General features: G+C 39.5%; 1 protein-coding gene across 2 annotated transcripts in view; it reads left to right on the top strand.

The window, feature by feature from the left end:
- LOC124138211 (xanthine dehydrogenase-like) overlaps window positions 1-23,127 on the top strand; it is a 68,912-nt gene that overhangs the window by 10,796 nt on the left and 34,989 nt on the right. Inside the window, exons 3-8 of one of the 2 annotated variants that reach the window (XM_048386247.1) lie at window positions 1,134-1,303; window positions 2,425-2,585; window positions 3,254-3,330; window positions 5,497-5,579; window positions 5,735-5,945; window positions 7,120-7,199. In XM_048386247.1, coding sequence (XP_048242204.1) covers window positions 1,134-1,303; window positions 2,425-2,585; window positions 3,254-3,330; window positions 5,497-5,579; window positions 5,735-5,945; window positions 7,120-7,199 — 782 coding nt within the window. Of the gene's footprint in view, window positions 1-1,133; window positions 1,304-2,255; window positions 2,260-2,424; window positions 2,586-3,253; window positions 3,331-5,496; window positions 5,580-5,734; window positions 5,946-7,119; window positions 7,200-23,127 lie in introns of those variants that run through there. The other variant, XM_048386248.1, reaches the window with a different exon arrangement.

Below are 23,127 nucleotides of genomic sequence, written 5' to 3'. Positions count from 1 at the left end.
TCTTGTACCCTGTGTGTACCATGTACCCTGTGTGTACCATGTACCCTGTGTGTACCATGTACCCTGTGTGTACCATGACGGGTTTTACCAATACTCAAAATGCCAAACACTATTTTGTAAGGTTCCTGTTGATCTCGAGAGTTTGTACCAGTACATACACTGTCTGTCACACATACCCATCAGGTTGCACTAATGTTGGCACCCTCTATGACCCGCTCCACCTGTGCCCCGAAGGGCTTCACAGTCGCCATGCAGTGACTTACTATCTTTGCCCCTGTGCCGCTGAAGGGTGCACACAAGCTGACATTGTCTCTGTCTGCTGAGTATGTTCCCCCAGTGATACCTTTCCCCAATCCTCACTTTGAGTGCCGTAGAGTTGCATGGTCAACCTGTGCCTGGCTCGTTTGATGTTGATCACAGTGTCACTTATTTACGAAATATACGACAAGTGGGAGTTGTTTTTAATACAATAAAACACTGTTGGGAGAATAAACCATGAAGGGTACAGTCCCCTGTGGTTTATTCTCCCTGCAGTGTTTTATTGTACGATCAACTACGACAACGAGTTTACTTCTCATATGATATAGCAATTATTTTAAAAAATGATGAATCTCATTTTAATGTACAGGTGTGTGTGCGTGTGTGTGTGTGTGTGTGTGTGTGTGTGTGTGTGTGTGTGTGTGTGTGTGTGTGTGTGTGTTTGGTATTTTCACATATGACACGTGGATTATCTGCACCTTTTCTCCCAATACCGATTGTCATATCTCTTCCGATTTTGGGTGAGATCGTTCGGCCATTGCATTCATCTGCGCTGCCATCTATGGGGAACATCTCACTAGACACTCCCCTCTGAAAATATCGTCGTCCAATTTACGACGTCATCAGGTTGAGAGCCCATGTTCGAATCTCCAGAAATGACGTCATGATACAACAATGTTTTGTAGTGAAATAAACCACGCTTCGTTCTTCATTGTTCTTTGCGATTTAACACGTAGCTATCTTATATTTGCATTTTCACTTTTACCGTGGCGGGTTGCATGGATGCGCGCAATGTCCGCCAGTTCGTGTGCCCCCAAACGTCATTAGTTAGATGTGTAAGGGCACTTTACACATTTCATTAATTCTCATTCCAGTTGGCAACCAGTATGCCGCAGCTCTGTCCCTGAATGAGTTCATGAGGTCCCAGGGTGTGTCCTATGGCACCAAGGTGATGTGTATGGAGGGAGGGTGTGGCGTGTGTCTCGTCACTACCACACTGTATGATCCCATCACAAAGGCCGTGCAGACCTACACAGTCAACTCGGTACGTCACACAATACGTCATCGTTGTTAGAACATTATACTGTGTATTTTGGTAGATAATACGAGACTGTGCTGTATTCAAACAAAGACACACGAAAATAGTATACAGATATGAATTAAGGCAATGCCAACATTTACGTTGATATTTCTGTAGGCAGTGTCCCATAATTATTAAGCTGGCAATGTCTTAAATACGGAAGCCTTTAAGGTAGGGCCATTTTGTTTTTTATATTTTTTCGATACTATCTTGAAATTTCAAGATACTAAGTTGATATTTCAAGATACAGAAGTTGAAATTTCAAGATACAGAAGTTGAAATTTCAAGATACAGAAGTTGAAATTTCAAGATACTACCTTGGAATACAAGATACTATCTTGAAATTTCAACTTAGTTTCTTGAAAAAATATAAAAAACAAATGGCCCTACCTAAAAGGCTTCCGTATTTAATACATGTATGTCTGTAAAACATTTTCAAGATACTAAGTTGAAATTTCAAGATAGTATCGAAACATGTTTTAAAAAACCAAAGGCTTCCGAACTTAAACATATAACACATATTATTAAATGTCTGATTTTTGGCAGATAATACGAGACATTCATGTCGATATGCATTAAGGCAATCCAAACATTTACGTTAATATGTCTGCAGGCGATGACCCAATATTCACCTGGCAGTGTAACCATAAAACATATTGTAACATATCTTTTGGTTTGGTTTGGTTTGGTTTGTTGTTTAACGCCGCACTCTGCAATATTCCAGCTATATGACGGCGGTCTGTAAATAATCGAGTCTGAACCAGACAATCCAGTGATTGATAGCATGAGCATCGATCCACGCAATAGGGATCGATGACATGTATCAACCAAGTCAGCGAGCCTGACCACCCGATCCCGTTAGTCGCCTTTTACGACAAGCATGGGTTGCCGAAGACATCTAATTTCCGATAGTCAACTCGGTAGGAATGCGCATATGTGATAACATTTCTCGATTGCTTATAAACTAGGTTCGATTTGAAACAGTTGCATGTCCCTCAGTACTTGTATACCATAATCGATTTGTGAAGACTCTTTTTAATAATTAATTTCAAGTCAGCGTGTTATGAATGGATCCGACATTTCAGTGTCTGGTTCCTCTCTACACCTGTGACGGCATGCAAGTGACAACCATAGAGGGTCTCGGCAACCCCAGGGACGGCCTACACCCGATACAAGACCGTCTGGCACAGTACAATGGCTCTCAGTGTGGCTTCTGTAGCCCCGCCCAGGTCATGAATATGTATGGGTAAGATATTCAAGATGGGTATTATCTATGGAAGTTAATAAATGTAGTTAGGTAAGGTTTTCATGATATATGCGAAAAATGACCTCCAATCTGTCTACAGATGTCTGAAGTCATGTAACAAAGGTCAATATATAGCAATACACATGTATATGTATAAAGTATCATTTCTTGAAACGACTTCAGGGCATCGAATTCTACAAAAACGTATAACCTAACATGAGTGAGTGAGTTGGGTTAACGCTGCTTTTAACAGTATTCCAGTTATATCACGGCGTGTCAGCTTAATGTGGGAGGAAAGCCCGAAGTGATGCAGGTCTCAGACGTTTACCACTTCGGTGAAACCCACGAGCATGGATATGGTGCTGACAAACCTAGAAACATAATCGGACAAATTACACGACTGGGCCACCCGTGCCCCCTAACCTAACATGAGTATGTATGGATAAGAATGTAAATACACATATAAAAGTCGCGGCCGAACATAGTTAATTATAAAAAGAACAGGTCCAGTTTGTGCTAACTTTCATTGAGTAACAATATGAGCAGAACATACATGATTTATATATTATTCTATCATGTATCTGATGAGATCAGAAGAGTGTAAGAACTGTATCATAATTGTGTTATGTCTAAACAAATATTGACTTCTTGCCATGTTTCTCTTTCAGGTTACTGAAGAGAACACCCAACCCCACCATGCAGCAAGTAGAAAATGCCTATGACACGTCCATCTGCCGATGTACAGGTCGGTTAGAGTCTAATAATGTTTATATTAATTCTTTACAAACTTAAGGTTCCAATATTCATTAATATGTTATTGTGATTCAAGGAATGTTTACCAATTGTGCAGTGTTCACTTTAACTAGTAGGCAACACTCTAATTACAATATATTAGTTTCATCTTCTTAGTCTATTTCACTAACGGGTGGTCAGGCTCGCTGACTTGGTACGTGTCATCAATGATGCTCATGATGTCAATCACTGGATTGTCAGGTCCAGACTCGATTATGTTACAGACCGCCGTCATATAGCTGGAGTATTGCTGAGTGCGGCGTTAAACAACAAACAAACAAACAACAAACTAATACATGTATATTTATGTATGATTAATTCAGGATTAAGATCAAATGTTATCCTCTTTTTAAATGAACATATTCACGCGAGAGCGTGTGCTCGTTTGATGTCGATGTGTTTACGATTGTTTATAGATGACCTAATTGTAGTCCATAAATGACCCGATCAAGGTGTGTTGAAACCCGAAAGGATATTGACCTTGTCTCGCCCTCGTGCACGATACATTTCCGAGTGAACAAGTGATCACTTCACTCGTGTATAAGCTATGTTCGTACTTATTCTCCTCATGGCATATGAGTACAGATTTATCACACCATTATTATACTAGATATGGACTGTTATCAGCACTGTGTACGTGACACAGATAATGGATGTCGCCGTCTATCGCGAGCTGGCGGTCAACCAGTATGAACACAGTGACGTTCATGTCTATGTTGATTTCTTCACAATGACCTACATAAGTGCTTTTGATATGTGTTCCCTTTTCGATATAGTCGGATAGGCTTATGATATAGTCGGAACCGTGCAATGGACGCTGGTTCTGGCAGGGTCTTTATAGCAGAGTTTCATAATAAGCTCAGTAGCGTTTATGATTTGTTTGTCTGTTTGTTTGTTGTTTAACGCCGCACTCAGCAATATTCCAGCTATATGACGCCGGTCTGTAAATAAACGAGTCTGGACCAGACAATCCAGTGATTAATATCATGAGCATCGATCCACGCAATTGGTATCGATGACATGCATCAACCAAGTCAGCGAGCCTGACCACCCGATCCCGTTAGTCGTCTTTTACTACAAGCATAGTCACCTTTTACGGCAAGCATGGGTTGCTGAAGACCTATTCTACCCCAGATCTTCACGGGTTTATGAACTGTGCTGAGTCAACAAAAGAAATGTTGTTTGGGCAGAGACAGTTACACTTCCACGAACATGATTCTTGAACGTTTCTTTCTTTCTTGTAAGCGTCGGAATATCTGCATTTGTACACAACAGGTGAAATTAAAAATTAACATCTCGTTTTTACTTCTTTGATAGGCATTAAGAAGTTGGAATACTAAGTAAGGATAAGAATTAATGGATGAACAACTCCTTTATTACAATTAACAGTGACATTTTGGTGTAGATTCTAACACCGTTATCAATCAAGTGATATACAGAGTGTGGTCGGCAAGTATATATACAAGTAGGAGGCAATGTTTTTGCCAACCACATCACTTGCTTGATAACGGTGTTAGAACCTACACCGAAACGTCGCTCTTAATTGTAATAAAGAAGTTGTTCATCCATAAATTCTTACCCTTATTTCGTTTTTAGTTTCAACAAAATCAGTAAATGTGCTATGTGTGGCAGGATTTCTGGTTCATCACTTGATTGTCTGCTTTGTTAGCGTGCAGCCGTCCCATGGCAGGATTTGTTTGTTGTTTAACGCCACACTCGGGATTGATGTCCTGTGGATCGTTAGGTGGAATAGATGGTTGGTTGGTTGGTTGGTTGGTTGGCTTGTTTAACGCCGCACTCAGCAATATTCCAGCTGTATGACGGCGGTCTGTGTGACATATGATATAGTCACGTCTTCGTTCTCTTATATAGCCCATAAACCTTCCAGAATAATCTCTATCGCTTCGAATCACACTAACATTCATATATAGTATCTTCATCACCACTGCTTACATCAAATAGTACTACATTCCTGACAACTAATCATTGTCCAAATACAATGCAATGAGCTTCTACCGAATCTCAACAGAAACAGTTAATAATTGTTTAACAATAAAATGCAGTGCCATATATCAACATGTTAATTATGGGTATATGAGCTTTGTACATATACATGCAGGCTACAGACCGATCTTGGACGCCATGAAGTCATTCGCCTCTGATGCTGCGCCAAATCTGCCTGGAGGCACCATTGACATTGAGGTAAAACAAGTTGTTTCGTGTACTCTACCATACTAATAATGTACAAGTGTCGTCCCCAAGGATGTATTGTCCTCCGTTTCAGATCGTCAACAGGTGATGTACCTGTGTTGCAGACTTCCTTACATTTTTTCATTGAACAACGTGACGTTTTTCAGGAACTTGACAAGAAGATATGCAGCAAAACCGGGAAGACCTGCACAGGACGCTGTTCATCTGAGAGACAGACTGACCCGGAGCACGTCCCCCTCCACATTGTGCTGCAGGGGTCACAGTGGTACAAACCCACCACCAGACAGCAGCTATACGCCCTCCTCGGCCAACACAAGGGGGACAACTACAGACTCGTGTTCGGAAATTCAGGATACGGTACAAATATTGTGTTTCTAAGTTAACAGTTTTAAAACCTGCAATGATTCAAGTGTGTATGCAAACACACGTTGGTTGTATGTAAGGCTCTGTGGTTGGTATTTTAGTTTTAACAATACCGTAAATGTATTCGTATTATTTACCCAGGGCCTCTAGTAGAAAACTGTCAGGTTTAATCAAAGCGTTTAAGTAACCCTCTGCAGAATGATTTGATACAGCTTCACAATATCACACAGTTGTGACACATACAATAATCCAGCGGTTCATCGAGCAATCCATCCTTGGTTACTTGGTGTATTCTCATCTTCCAGAGGCAAGAGAGTTAACTGACTTTAAAAGTCCAGTTTCCACACTTGCCGAACTGGGCTGAGATTTCTGAGCTCGATCATAGCGCCACCAGTGGCTGTTACGAGTTATGTCCCTTCTAAGCCTCTCCTATGGACCAATCAGATTCCAGCTCTCGTATCACTTGCATTTGTTTCAAACAAAATGGCGGCGCCGAGTCAAGACGATCACGCCGATAATCAAGATCTATATTATGATAAAACGGATCTTACATCGCGACGTGCATCAAATCACGTGAGCACCTTGATTAAAAACATGAAAACATTTGAAAAATATCTGTTGACAACGAGTTGGCGGTGCACATGCTTTGCAAATCTTGCAATCGACCGAAATCTGTACGACAGTTTCCGGACCGGATTTCGATTTCGTTGCGCGATTTTGATTGGACTATGCATAGACTCGTTAGTCCAGCCAAAATGTAACTCCATAATACCAGCCTAGTTCGGCAAGGGTGGAAACTGGACTTTTATAGTCAGTTAACTCACTTGCCTCGGGAGGATGGTGTATTCTACGTTGATAAATAACCTGGGCATAAACGCGCCCTTTAGCTTCGTTTTGAGCTCGATTCGAATTGTAGGAAGCTCATAATAGCGTACAATGACACTACACTCACAAGCAAGAGAAATTCTGTGCTCCGTTCATGATAAGAAGAATGAAGATGTTGATGTCACTTCTGAAAGGAAACTCTTGTGGCGTATGGGCACAGGGTATTTGACATAATTGAATGGACATATTATATACACTGGATTATTGTATGCATATGGTCAGTATGTAGTCAGTAACGTTGATGAACATGTATTTTGGAGTTTATTATTGGTAATTATTCCAGGGGTGTATAAGGAGATCGGCCCATGGATGTATGATGTCCTCATTGACCTGCGTGGCATCCAGGAGTTCTATGACTTTTCAGTAAGTTTAATTGAAACCACATTACAGCCAGAAATGTCATGGTACCGTAAGTGGTTCCTTTTGTTTGTATAGATCCCCCTGTCTCTATTGCTTGACGGAACAGTGGGCCGATGAGCACCGGGTGTTTAGGATGGTTGACCTGGGTGCCTGTCTGTCGTACCCTTACGACGCTGGTAGTTGCTTAGGCTTTTAATAGTACCATATAATCTATTTTTTTACCGGTCGTCATGATGTAGGTGATAAGCTGAAGAGCAACAGAAAATATACCTCACAGTTTATATTATCATATGTTTTATTTACAACTGGTCAGCGAGAGTATAAACAAAACAGTGTACTGGCGTTTTGTCAGCACTCAAAGAATACTTCCACATAATTTTATTTTGAAAAAATAATTCGACATAAAACTTTTAAAAATTAAAAACCATTTTGTTCACAAAATACACAACATTCTGATGGGTATCTTAGATATCTTATCTTTGAAAATCATACATTTCCTTTTTTCGGCACACATTATAACATTTCTAACAAGGTAGGAGTCGAATGGGTGCACATTGAATTCTTACCCCAATCATATTTGCACGCCAGATTACTCACAGATTACTTTTTACAAACTGTAGCAAAAATGATGGTAAAATAAACGTAATCAAGTTTAACAACAGTTCTTTCAATTCCCAATTACATATAAAAGTAAACGTGGTGTACTTTCTTTTGCCACTCCAGTTAAAAAAGTGAGAGAAGCGTCTCATTAGTTGAAATATATCGTTCATAGATAGGATTTGAGTGAGTGAGTGAGTTGGGTTTAACGTCGCTTTTAACAGTATTCCAGTTATATCACAGGGTGTCAGCTTAATGTGGGAGGAAAGCCCGAAGTGATGCAGGTCTCAGACTTTTATCACTTCGGTGAAACCCACGAGCACGGGTATAGTGCTGACAAACCTAGAAACATAATCGGGGCGAGCCGGGATTCGAACCCACAGTCATAGGTGTCTGGCGTGCCAAAGGGACGCAACTCTGCACAGCGGATCGCGGCGCCTTAGACGACCCGTGCCCCCTCGTAGACTTGAAAGAATGTTTCTCTAAATGCATACTTGATCATGTACCAAATTTGAAAACTGACAGTTTTTATGACGACATAACTAAAAACTTGATTATATATTGTGTTTGGTTATTAGAAAAAGATCGACTTTTCTCTGAAATAACCTAAACGGTTAAGCTATCACAGAAGCATGATGCGTCATCCATGTAACATGACGTGATAGCATTCAATAGATACATCATATAAGTCACTGTTCCAGTACCGTAGAAAGAGAGAGGGCAAATAACATAAAACACGTCCCATTTTAATTCTGGAAACCCAAAAGTCCAGAAACTCTACGGTCTTTTCCCAGTCTCGGTTAAAGGTCAAGAAGGGCGAGAAAAAGGTTTGGCCAATGGGCAGGCAGCGATATTGAAATATTCTCGCCAATGGGCGAGAAAAAGGTTTGGCCCATGGGCGAGAATATGTTCCTTTACTCAAAACTCATGTTTCTGTTTCGCAAATACATGCGGGTGTTTTTACCATTTTCATGGCACATAATGTAACTCAATTTTACTTCATTCAGCTATTTTATAGCGTTTTTGAAATATTTAGCCCATGGGCGAGAAAAGGTTTGGCCCATGGGCGAGAATATTTCCCTTTGCTCAAAACTCATGTTTTAGTGTCGCATATACATAAAGGTGTTCTTAGAAGTTTCATTGGCGAGAATATTTTCCTTTGCTCAACAGTTTTAGTTTCGCAAATACATAAAGGTGGGTCTACAAGCATGACACATGATTCAACTATTTTACGGCGTTATTAAAATATTTCGCTCATGTTTTCGTCAGTCCCTTTAAAGCATCAACTAACCGTGTGCAAAGTATATTGTATCGTGTTAAATATACTTTATATTATATCATAACATTACTATTTAAAGATATACCTGCTGTCGGTCAATTACGATCTACCACACCACGCGTGAATAAACAGTTATGCAGGTGGGCAAACACCTAGCCTGAAAATGTTTATTTTTTTGTGGATACATGTTTTACAAATGTTCGTTGATATGTGGATATATTAAGCACAAAGACAAACAAATGTTTATGACAGATGAATTAGTACCTTGATATATTCATCAAGATGTGTATCATCGTTTAATGGGGTAGGTATGAAATATACAGGTACGCGTGCGCGTATTTTAATGAAAAAAACTATTCGTCTTTTATTGCATAACGTTTGGCTGAATATCTTACATTCTAACGAAATCTCGAAATAATTATTTAATTACATGCGTTGTCGAACTGACCAGTGGGAATTTTGTTTCAATGCGATTGAGGAAAACGTGAGTGAATATTGTGACACAATCGACTTTAAACCGCACAGATGTATCTGTAAATGTGTTACATCTATAGATTAGTATTATATCTACCTATATACCACTTTATAATGTCACGGTACATCGTATTTAAAGAAAACAAGGGGCTCAAAGTGAAGCACTTTTACCGTATTTTCTTAAGAAAATCCAAGTCAGAAGAGTTCCGTCCGACTTGGCCCGTGCTGTCAAAATCAAATTAAACCTCACAGATGTGTGATCAAATGGATTCACATCTATAGATGAGTATTATATCTACCTAAATACTACTTTATAGTGTCTCCGATCGCTGTACTTAAAGAAAACAAGAGGCTCAAAGTGAAGCCATTTCCCCTCTATATTCTCAACATAGTCTCTATCAGAAGTGTTTGGCTTGTGTTGGGTCCGACTTGGCCCGGGCGGTCCAAATCGACTTTAAACACACAGATGTATCTTCAAACGTGTTTACATCTATAGATTAGTATTATACCTACCTATACACTACTTTATAATGTCCCAGTGTACCGCTTTTAAAGAAATCTGAGCCGTTAAAGTCAAGCACTTTTACTGATTTTTCTTAATACAAAATGTCAAAATCAACTTAAACCTCACAGATGTATCATCAAATGGATTCACATCTATAGCTAAGCATTATATCTACCTATATATCACTTTATAATGTCACGGTACATCGTATTTAAAGAAAACAAGGGGCTCAAAGTGAAGCCATTTCCCCTCTACATTCTCAACATAGTCTCGATCAGAAGTGTTTGGCTTGTGTTGGGTCCGACTTGGCCCGGGCTGTCAAAATCGACTTTAAACACAGATGTATCTTCAAATGTGTTTACATCTATAGATTAGTATTAAATCTACCTATATACCACTTTATAATGTCACGGTACATCGTATTTAAAGAAAACAAGGTGCTCAAGGTGAAGCCCTTTCCCCACTACATTCTCAACATAGTCTCTATCAGAAGTGTTTGGCTTGTATCTTCAACTCTGCACAGCGAATCGCGGGGCCTTAGACGACTGGGCCACAAGTGCCCCCGACACACAAGAGACTCAGTAACATTCACGCACCATTGGGAATATCAAAGTAAGTTTATACAGCAAACTACGGTTATAACGAATTCAAAGGGAACATTAATTGTAGATCGTAATAATTTAGTTCGCAAGACAATGGGCAATAGGCAAGCATCGTGTCCTGGAGATGATGGAACCAAATTTCACACCAACCGTCAACTATGGCAAAACTCAACGATCGTGTCAATTATGCAAAGTGTCATTAATTTGACTTGGGGTGTGTTATTCATGATGCAGTGTAATATGATCTGGACAGTAAAGCAGTAGAATAACGTGCAACAAATTATTTATGATAAATTCCGTCGTTGTGTTCATGGCTATTCACAGTGACAAACATAAACAGACGGCAGACTATCGTTGTCACAACATAATATCCCCTTGTTCAAGTTGGCGATATAATTTATTCATCTGGAAGATATTGGAATTCAAACCACAGTGAAATACGCTACACTTCAGTGCATTTTTACAAAATAAATCATATGAAACCCATACCTTTTGCTGATGTGATCACTGCTGTCACGTTGTCATTTCCGGTTTGGTTGTCTCAACAACAATCAGTAACGTAATCAGTGGCGTTGCTTTTCAGAGGCCTATTCGGGTGCTATTGTGGCCTTACAGTAATATTGATCGCTAAGCACGCCGCAGACTCGAGTTCCATTTCAAATGTGTATCTTACTCATTCCAAAGAAGAAGTGTGTCAAGGTAAACACAACAGGTTCTCAGGATTTAGATTTAAGTCCCAAAAGGAACAGAGGCTGTGTGTGTTTTGACCAAACATGTTAATGCCATATAACACAAGGCGGGATCTCAATATCCCAAAATCTAAAAAAATCCAAAAAAAATTGTATTTATGTTAATGTTTTAATTCTTTAGTTACCGCGTCCCTTTCGCGTGTCAATGCGTTTATAGCAGTTCCACTGTTGTAACAATCGTTATATCAAACTGGTGCAGAATCTTGGGGAAATGTAATGACTGCAATACAATCAAGCATGTCAGAAGAGAAATGTCGTTCCTTTTGTGAAACCATTAAAGTCTGTAAGTGATCAATCACATATTCTTATTTGATAATATTTCTTAAGAAAATACAGTAAAAGAGCTTGACTTTAACGGCCCAGTTTTCTTTAAATGCCATACACTGTGATATTATAAAGTGGTATATATGTAGATATAACACTAATCTATAGATGTAAACACATTTGAAGATACATCTGTGAGGTTTAAGTTGATTTTGACAGCCCGGGCCAAGTCGGACTGAACACTTCTGACATAGATTTTCTTAAGAAAATACAATAAAAATGCTTCACTTTGAGCACCTTGTTTTCTTTCAATACGATGTACCGTGACATTATAAAGTGGTATATAGGTAGATTTAATACTAATCTATAGATGCAAACACATTTGATGATACATCTGTGTGTTTAAAGTCGATTTGGACCGCCCGGGCCAAGTCGGACCCAACACGAGCCAAACACTTCTGATAGAGACTATGTTGAGAATGTAGAGGGAAAAGGGTTTCACTTTGAGCACCTTGTTTTATTTCAATACGATGTACCGTGACATTATAAATTGGTATATAGGTAGATTTAATACTAATCTATAGATGTAAACACATTTGAAGATACATCTGTGTGTTTAAAGTAAATTTGGACAGCCCGGGCCAAGTCGGACCCAACACAAGCCAAACACTTCTGATAGAGACTATTTTGAGAGTGTAGAGGGAAAAGGGCTTCACTTTGAGCACCTTGTTTTCTCTAAATACCGCGATCTGAGACACAATAAAGTGGTATTTAGGTAGATATAATACTAATCTATAGATGTGAATCCATTTGATGATTCATCTGTGAGGTTTAAGTTGATTTTGACAGCCCGGGCCAAGTCGGACCGAACACTTGTGTGACTGTTGAGAGTATAGGGAGAAGAGGTCTACTTTAACCAACGTGTCTGCTTTAAATACGACGAACAGTGACATTATAAAGTGGTATTTATTAAGATATAGTACGTTCCTATAAATATAAACGCTATACCGACAGATGGAAATTTGTATCACGATAGCTAGAAGTATTTGATACGTTTTAAATCTTATTTCGGTTAACGATTGCTCTTTTACAGGTTAGCTAGATCAGCGACGCTTACACACAGCTCCACTGTCTGGTTTTCAAGCGATTTACTCCGAATTACTTAATTATGGTGCACTTTTTTGTTTGGTGATTGTTCATTCATGTCATGTGTTTATATTGCATCAATTATATGAAGGTATGATCGCCGATAATGAAGTAATTAGCCAATAACACTTTGGCCCGTCTTGCCCCGGCCCGACTTTTAGGCAATGCCCTGTACATGTATATTTTTTGTGGATACATGTATTACATATTTTCGTTGATATGTGGATATATTAAGCACATAGACACAAAAAGTTTATGAAAGATGAATTGGTGCCTTGATATATATATTCAACGAGAACGAATCTTGTATTTTCTCCGCGATCCTGATGTGTATCGTCGTTTAATGGGTCATTCATTAAAAGTATGTTGTGAGGCGATATTAAAGGAGCCGCTCAATTTACAGTGTCGTCCGTTTCGCGTGAACTACCACCCTACCCTGTCAGAAAGAGTTATGTAATCGGTACACAAATATATTTGGTGCGATGTCAGTGTGGAAGGAGTTTGAATTACGTCCGCCACTGGCCACAGAAATCCTCGAAGTAGAGTAACAATCAACAAGGCCAATGCCGTACTAATAACCCAGTGACTCACGTAACAACGGCTGTCAATCAGTCTGCTACAGCTACCATACCATCATCCCTGTCACAACTGGCGTATTAACGGCTTATTCAAAATATTAATTGTGGAAACGTCGTTAACAGACTAACGTACGTCGTATTCAGTGCTCAACTGGATGTTACCTTCCTTATATCATCTAACAGCCCTGTTTGTGAAAATATGTACTAGACATAAGATTTAAAGACTAATTAAATCAATTGTAAGACTGCATAGATCATAAAACCGAATAAAATATGTCTTGGTATCATCTCTTGTGTATTAGATGATGGTAATGACCTGAAATGTGATAACGTTAGATAAAAAGGAGAAACACTGAAGTGTTTTACAATACTTGGAAACATGAGCAATAAGATGTAGCAGCATAAACATGCATGGAATAGGGAAAATGGTGCAAACAAATTGAAAAGGATTTTAATACAAAATTATTGAACTAAATAACTTGCCTGAACAGAAGGGGTAACAAACTTGTTTGACAGTTATTCGTGTGTTGTAGACAGTCGAATGGGACTCATGTGTGTACGAAGGGTACGCATATCTATTGCCAGTTTTAGTACTCATACACTTTCACTTTTTGTGTTGATATGATTTCTATTTTCGTACATGATATGATTTCATTTTTATCTTTGGCTGCTATGTTTATATATGTTCGAGTAGCTGTCTGTCCCTCATAAATTGACATTGTTCTGCCTCGCTATTGCATCTCTTGACTACAGGAGATCTACAGCATATAGGGGATCTAACTGCAATTCTTGTTTTAACCAAGCCCGGGTTTGACATTCCAGTAACTGGATTCAGGTTGATTGCAAGATATGCATACCTCGTCATAGTGATTGTTGTGAATTCCTCAAAGTTTTGTTTGTTTGTTAGTTGTATAACGCCGCACTTAGCAATATTTCAGCTGTATGACGACGGTCTGTAAATAATCGAGTCTGGACCAGACAATCCAGTGATTGACATCATGTGCATCGATCCACGAAATTGGGATACGATGACATGCATCAACCAAGTCAGCGAGCCTGACCACCCGATCCCGGTAGTTGCCTCTTACGACAAGCGCTGTCGCCCTTTTACGCCAAGAATGGGTTGTTGAAGATCTTCACGGGTCTTACTTACTTATATTGGAGATTTTACGTGCGCTTTCCGACTGCAGCGTATTTCGCACACGGGCCCGGCCAAGCCATTTAATGTGTTTCCGAAAAGGGGAAAAAGTTGTTTGGCAATCCAGTAGGGGTGTTTTAGTGGTTGCTTATATAGAATTTTGGAAATTTTGAAATTTTGAAAAAATGCCAAGAGGGTTTGGGGGACGAACTAAGGGACCTGAGTATGGAAGTTTGTTAGTTTGATTATGTGGTCTGGTTTTGGTAGTTTATTGGGGTTTTAAATGCGATTTATTAGTCCTGTTTTGATTAAGTATACGCCTAAGGCTTTGAATTTTTCTATTTTATTTTGTGGGTTTAGGATTGCTTCTAGAGTAAGAGCCTTATTTAGATTTAGGGTGGTTTGTAGTGTAGTTCGGTGTGTTAGGTAGTGGGTGCAGTGTATGAGTGCGTGTTCTGGGGTTTCTTGTTGTTTGCAATGTGGGCAGGTTCCTGTTGCGTGTTTTCTTATTATTTTGAGGTGGTTATTTAGGTTGGTATGTCCTGTTTGGAGTTTAGTAATTACTCTGTCGATTTTTTTGGACGGATGTAGAATTTTTGGTTTGGTTAGGTTTTTTTTGAGAACCTTTTTGATTTGGCTATTTGAGTTTTGATATAGGTTATGCCATTTTTTGGTGATTTTTTGTTTGTTAACACTTTTAATTTCTGATTTGGAGATGGGTAGGTTTAAGCTTATTTCTGGGATTTTCAGGGATAGTTTAGCTGCTTTATCGGCGTTTTCATTGCCGTATATTCCTACATGGGCGGGGATCCAAATGAATACTATTTGTTTGCCTGCCTTAGTTAAATCGTTTGAGCTTTTTAGTATCTGATTTATTAGTTCAGGGCGGTTTTTGGTGTTTTTATTTTGGAGGGCTTGTAGTCCACTGAGCGAGTCGGTAAGTATTAGGATTTTTTGTTGTTTTTTAGATTGTTGATTATGAAGGGCTGAGGCCATGCCCATTAGTTCGGCCGTGAATATTGATTGATTGTTTGGGAGTCGGTAGGATTGTGTGGCTTTAGTTGGTTGTGTGATGTGGACTCCGAAACCTGTGTGTTTAGAGATCGGATCTGAGGATCCGTCTGTGTAAATGTGACACCAATTTGGCCAATTTTCATGTATGTATGCTAGTGTTGTGGTTTTGGCTATGTTTGGGTCGGTTTGTTTATTAATGGTACTAGCTAGTGTTATGTCTATTTTGGGTGTTTTAAGTTTTGGGGTGAAGATATTTGATTTTTTACAGTTTTGTTTAAGATTGTTTATTTGGTGTTCATTTAAGTAATTGGTTATTCTATGGGATATTGGAGTAAGTAGAGGGTGTTTTCGAGCTAGGGCTTGGTTTTTTGGGCTTATATTTTTGTTTATTAGGCTTTGAATTAGGGGGTTGGATTGAGACGCGGCCCAGAAATTTAGGGTTAATTGTACCCTACGTAGACTTAGTGGCATTTCTCCTGTTAAGGCCTGGAGTGAAGTGTAGGAGGTGCCATGTTGAGTGCGTGTTTTTAGTTTTAGAGCCTGATATTGGATTGAGTCTAGTCTTTTGCTTAGGGATTGGTTTAGGGTGTCGTATATGGCACATCCCTAGTCTATTTTAGATCTAATTAGTGATATATAGAGTGAGAGGAGGGTGTCTTTGGAGGCCCCCCAGTTTGAGCCAGTGAGGCATCTTAGCGTATTTAGATCTTTGCTACATTTAGTTATTAGATTATTTATGTGAGCGTCCCAGGAGAGATGTTCATCGAAAATAAGTCCTAAGAATTTGGTTTGTTTTAGGAATTGGATTGGTTTGTTGTTTAGCTGGAGTTTTGGGGAGGCGGGTTTCATGTTTTTGTGTTTAAATACTATTCCTGTAGTTTTTTCCGAGTTAAGGGAGAAGCCCCATTTGTCAGCCAATTGCTGTATTTTGTTTAGAGATTTTTGAAGTAGGTTTGGGGCCATTTTAATGCTTTTTGTGCGGATCCAGAGGGCTCCATCATCCGCGAATTTAGATGTGTTTATTTTAGGGGATAGGCCCTCGAATAGATCATTTATCATTATATTGAAGAGTGTGGGGCTGAGGATACTGCCCTGGGGAGTGCCATTTTCTAGGGGACATTGGTCCGATAGCGTTTGGTCTATACCCACGGTTATTTTACGATTGTTTAGGAAGTCTTGGATGTAGTTTATTATTTGACCTTTGAGTCCTATTTTTTGTAGTTTTTGTATTAGCCCGTCGTGCCATACCATGTCGAAAGCTTTGGAGAAGTCTAAGAAGATGCCTGTAGTATATTGTTTGCTGAGTTGTCCTGTTTTAATGTCCCGCTCTAAACGGGCGAGGCTATCTAAGATTGAGCGGCCAGGAGTGAAACCACTTTGATCTGGGTTTATGATGTTATTTTGAGTTAGGTAATGTTGTAGTCTGTTTTTAGCCATAGATTCCATTACTTTACATAAGTTTGAAGTTAAGGTCTATAGGAGTTAGCCTGATTAGCTGGTTTATTAGGTTTAGGGATTGGTATGACTAAGGCCTGTTTCCAGGGAGTAGGTACTTGTCCGTTTTGATAGATGAGATTGTATAATTTAAGAAGTGCTTGGAGTAGTTTAGGGGGGAGTTTTTTAATTATTTGGTAGGAAGTTAGGTCCAATCCTGGGGCTGTTCCCTTTTTCCTGTTTTGGATGACGTAGAGTAGCTCCTCCATTGAGAAAAGGTGGTTTAATTCTAGGTTGTCATTATTTGGTTCTTTGGAGGATTTGTTTTCTGTTTTAAGTTTATCTTGAAATTTTTGGCTAAAGTTGTTGTTACTGCTTACGGACGAAAAGTGGTTGGCGAGGTTATTTGCCTTTTCAGCGGGGTTTGTTGAATTATTAATGTTAGGTGGTTTTTTTTGACGTTTTAAGCCTCTAATGGCGAACTGAGTTATAGTTCGGTAGTGTGAATTTGGATTTTTTTGAGAATTTAGTTTCCTGAATACAAGCAATATGTGGGCCTTTATCTCGTTTAAATTTAGCTTTTAGTTCATGGCCGTGGGAGGTGAGTCCTTTGGCGTTCCACTGAAAAATATTTAGTCCTTCCATTTTTGGGGTCGGGTGTTTGGTAATTTTCGTTTTAGTTTTATTTTACTTGGTGAGTTCTTTTAGGTGGAGGTTAAAGAGGAAGAAGGGGAGATTGGTTAAGTTTAGATTGAATGCTACTTTGTGGAAGGATTTCATGCTTGCGTTTGGTGAGTTTTGACTATGCGTGTAAGCTAGGAGTAAAGTGAGACTATTTAGGTTTTTGAAGGTAGTTTCATTTGTTTTAGTTGGAGTAGCTTCGATTGTTTCTTCTGTTGTGGAGTACTCTTCTTCATCAGTTAAGTTAGAATTAGCTGTTTGGGTTTCCATAGGGGTGGCTTGCGGTGTGGAGGGTTGTGTTTGGGCTTGCGTGGTGGGCGTAGCTGTGGATTTAGTGTTTGTGTTTTTTTGTTGTGCTTGCTTGTGGGTGAATGTTGTTGCCTTGTGGGCTGTAGAGTGTTTGGGTGAGGGTCGTGTTGTGGTGGTCGTTTTGTGGTTTATTTTGCATGCGGGTGTTGATGGTGTGGCTATGTGAGGTATGGGAGAGTTGGTGGGTGGTTGTGTGGCTGCATGTGTGTGTGAGGTGGGTGCGGTTTCTAATTTCGTCGTCCCAGACAGAGCTTGCGGTTATAGGTGTGGTGTTTGTTTGAGGGATGGTGTTTGGGTGGGGTGTAGGGAGAAGCGGTTTTGATGCGGGTGATGCAAATTTTCGAGTTTGGATTTTGGCCGTTTCTATGTTAATGTGTTTGTTGGCCTGCTGGGTGAGGGTGTGTCTGTGTGGGCATTGGTTTGAAAGTGAGGTGTGTTTGATGGATTTGCAGTAGATGCACCAGGGTGAGCATGTGCCTGTGCAGTCTGTTTGTGCGCATTTTTTACATTTAGTTTTTTTAAATGTGCATTGGGAGGCTTTGTGATTATATTTGAGGCAGATGGAACATTGTTTGACCTGTTTTATATAGGGTTTGACTTCTAAGCTAGTGTGGGCTCCGAAAGATATGTGTTTTGGGGCTTCGGGAAATCTAGCGGTCTTTTTGAAGTTGATGATAACAATTTTAGGTTGGGACCGTTTTTCCATTTCTAGTTGAGGTGATTCTGCGGGTACTTGTGATTTGAGGTTGAGGGTTTAGGTCTTGGTTTATGTTTGCTTCTAGGGAGTAAAGTTCTAAATCTTCAGTTGTTTCTCTTGGATTGACTCTAATTACGCCTCGTGTGTATTGCTGCCAGTTTGGTTTTTGTTTGATTACGGTAACGTGGAATATTTGAGTTAATTTATTGGCTGCCATGAAGGATTCTTGGTTAGGGAAAATAATTTGGTATCCTTTGTTGGCTTTTTTAATGTTGCTGTAGTTTATCTCTTCTCGTTTGAACCAGAGTCCTATTTTGTCTATTGAAAGTTGGTGTGTGAGTGTGGTGCCTGAACCTGCGGAGAAGAAGTAGAGGGCAAAGGTGGTGAGGAAGGCGGCCGGGGAGGGTGTGGGCGATGGAGATGGAGTGGATGTGTCGAGTTTGCGTTTTTTGGTGTTTTGAGTCGGCGAGTTGGCTGGTTTGGTGGGGGTGGTGTGTTTCGTGTTTTCGCCATACTCGGTCGGGACGATGTTTTCGAGTGACCTCCCGGAAGTGTTGTGCGCTTCCGCAGGCGTGGGTGAGTAAGGAGATGGAATGTATGCGAGTGTGGCGTTGCGGGTGTCAGTCATGTTGTTTGGGTGTTGTGTTGGAGAGCTGGAGAGCGTGTGTTCTGGTGAGTGGTGGTGGAGTGGGAGTGGTGTTTCAGGGAGGTGAGTTGGTTTGTTGTTTTTACTTGGTGAGTTGTGTTTAGGAGGCGGAGGAGGTTGCGGTGGTTATTTGTTGTTGGTTTTAGTAGGAGGGTTTGGGAAATGGATTAATTATTAAAGATTTATTTTGTTGCTGGAAGGCTGGGATTAGGTGAGACAAGTGGAAAGCGGAGATTAGGAGATATTTAGTCGAAGGAGTGGAGGTATGTGAGTGGTGGGCGTGGGTGGTGAGTAGGAAAGAGCGTGCGTTGTGTTAAGGAGAAGGGGGGATTAGGTGTTTTTTGTTTTTAGGAGTTGGGTCAAAGGGTGTGTGTGAGTGGTGGGTAGTGAGTAGAAATGAGTGCGAGCTGTGTTAGGGAGATGGGGGAGGATAAGGTGTTGGTTATTTATAAGAGTTGAGTGTTGTTGTTTTTTAAGGATTTAGGGGTTTTGTGATTAATTCAGTGAGAGTGATGTATGTGAATAAGGATGAAAGGATAACGTGATAATTACCGATGATGGAGTTTCCTTGGCTGGCTATCAGGCAATGCTCTGTGCTGGCTTGGGAAGTGTTGCTCGCTTGGCCAAGACTCGATTATTTACAGACCGCTGTCCTATAGCTGGAATATTGCTAGGTTCGGCGTTACACAACAAACAAACAAACGATGAGAGTGATTTTAAGAGTATGTGAATAAGGCTGAAAGGATAACGTGATAATTACCGATGATGGATTTCTCCTTGGCTGGCTATCAGGCAATGCTCTGTGCTGGCTTGGGAGGTGTTGCTCGCTTGGAGTACAAACTGCAACTGGATCACGGGTCTATTGACGCAGGGATTTGTGTAAAGTCTTTCAGACAGCATACAATGCCAACTCAAAAATTATACTCAGTGTCTCCGCAAAGTAATATAATACGGTACTTAGGGTACATGTGAGATTATACTCAGGTTAAGTAGATGTTTAATCCATATAACGTGTTATCATTCTACCTAACAATGTATTTAAGTAAATGAATGCAAAACAAACTCAACGGCTAAAAGGGTTTAATTGAAAAAACTACCCCTGGTCTTGCCTAATAAAACAACTGCAACCCGACACAGATTAAACGCAACTTACAAACACAATCATAATCTGGTTAATCTGTATCACTCAACGAGTTGGAGCCGCTTACTCTGCCGACAGTATGACAGTATTGGGCAGCTCGGTAATTAGGAGGTAAAACCAGGCAGGTACACTGGTCACACTTGACTGGTCTGACTGATGATTAGGTCGTGTGTCAATTGGGAGTGAATCATAGCAAGAAGTATCTGCGAAACTATTTGCTCCTTTTATGGGACCGATTAGTTTATGACCATGGGCCTCGGCACAAGCGTGGTGTTGGAAGACAAGTTATACATGTACATCCGATATGGTGACTGTTTTTCGCCATTCATATTCTAAATACATTCATAATCCCACAACATTTTAGTTCTCCTTGAAACTTTTTAATCACTTCAATATGTACAATAGATTGAACGAGAACAAATGATATATTGCAGATTATTAAATCATTGTCTCTATTATCCGCCGCTACGTTTGTATCGTTTGCATTGTACAAAGAAATATTTTGTCTGTCCTTTTGCAGATTTAGCCTTAGGATGTGCTCATTTGAATTAGGAACGAAAATAATTGCTTATCATGAGTATATATGATACAGTTAAAAGTTACTTATACACTGTAGACGTATTCACTTTAAAGTCGTATACGACCTTCGCGAGCGAGTTGAATGATCCAGGTTAATTGGAACGAAGTCTAGAAAGGGTTATAAAGTTTTGTATTTGGTAATGTGTAGGTTTGTTAAATATGATTTTTTTTAATTCCTTTTATTTCAGTATGTAAAAACATAATTATGCGCTTAAAAACAGAGCTGACTTGATGGGAGATATGGCGTTAGCCACCTGAGATTGTCTTTTGGACACGGTTTAACCTTACTGTGTCCTCACCCTGGTTGTTGTTACCGTTGTTATAAGGGATTAAGAGCTAGACAGTTACAGTCTGTATCACTAAAGTGGACATGTGCAGGTGAACTCTGTTCAATTAGTTTATGAAATGCCCAAAATTGTGAACTCCAGACAATAATAACATGAGAGTAAATCCACGTGCGTCTGCCTTTCCCCTCGTTCACCTTCGAAATCCTTGATTATTATATCATGCCAGAGTTCTGAAATTCAGTGACAATGTTGCTGAACGGTAGAATCTGATGGACGTATTGTGCAGAACCTGTTTGACACTGTGGGTTCCAGGACCACTATAACTCTGAGCTGAAAAAAATTTGGTCCTAACCGCCCCAACATCTACAAGTTTGTAAGCTTGTAGACATCATTAAGATGAAATTAACAGTCCCATGCTGAGACCTTTCTCAAAATTCAGGCCGGTGGCAGGCTGCCAACAAAGAGAAGAAAATATCGCAACACCGACACAAGTGTGCTCAGTCAAACAAAGAACTTACGACCGGCAGAAAACAACTCCAGTTGAGTATGCCGATGCTGTATCTCAACCGTGTTGGCCTGAAAATTTAAACATGCTAATTAAATCCATAATCGAAAAATTATTTTTAATAGAAACCGTATCTTAATTTGTTCTTGCACTGTATCATATCGTGTATTTCATCTGTATATGTGTAATGTGAATATGTATAAATGACTACACTTATACCGCATATTCTGCAACAGACTATAATTAATCACCTTATTATTGTCTCTCCATTTACCATGACGAAAGAATTGAAAGACTAAAGACACAGCTTCTTAGTGGAAGAAAAACTGTAATGCAATTTCTTGATGCCGTTGGATATGTACTAAAGCTACAGTAATCATGAGTCATTATTATTATTACTGCATAATGTAAATATCAGCTATTAAACAATGTATGAAGCTTCAAGATTGTCTTGTCTGTTTAACCTTCTTTTGGGTCAGTTCATTATTTTAGAGGTAACAGAGCACTTGACATGTGCAGTCAGCTGTAAATTTGTTTTGATAAGGGTGTAGGCGAAATGAGGTGTAGGCGAAATGAGGACGGGCCCCATGACCGACTGCACTAATACCCTTTTAACAGTGGACACCGATTTCAGTATACATGTAGGCTTTTTGTTAAAAAAGGAATATGCAGGAATTTATATGTAACAATTAACTGTGTACTAATTACATGTTTGAATGTTATCAGATTTGCGTTCTGAGATACAGTGATGTAAGCATCTTCTACAATTAACAATACATGTATATAATAAAATACAAAACTCTCTGCCGGAATTTTTTGTGGAAATCATTCGATCAAGTAAAAATGACTGCGTGACAAGACGAATCAACTATTTATACCCGATAAAAGAAACTGCCTTATTTTAGGAACAGTGCCATAACAGGACATTTGAAATTTTTAACAAGCAGATACATTAGAGACAGTGACTAGACTACATGTACGTAATCCGTATCAATCAAAGGTGCAAAAAAACTGAAAATCATATCTGTCGGAGACCTACCAACTTACCAAGTTTTATCATTACTTTATTTATTACAATGCAAATACTTTAGTGATACATTTTTCAGAGGAGAGGGCATACAAACAAGTATATTGCTTCCATGTGTGAATGCAGGTTGTACTTGGCATCTCAGTTCTCAGTTTCATATCGGTTGTATATCTGAATTTGTATATGACACCATGCGTACAGCATGACAATTACATGCTATTCGTCAGTCTACAACACACATAACACGGTCAAACAATTTTGGGCACCGCTTTTGCAAGT

The sequence above is a fragment of the Haliotis rufescens genome, unplaced genomic scaffold (genome assembly GCF_023055435.1).
Source record: "Haliotis rufescens isolate VD_foot unplaced genomic scaffold, xgHalRufe1.0.p SCAF_6, whole genome shotgun sequence".
NCBI classification, from domain to species: Eukaryota; Metazoa; Mollusca; class Gastropoda; order Lepetellida; family Haliotidae; genus Haliotis; species Haliotis rufescens.
This window is presented reverse-complemented; position numbering and strand designations above follow the sequence as displayed.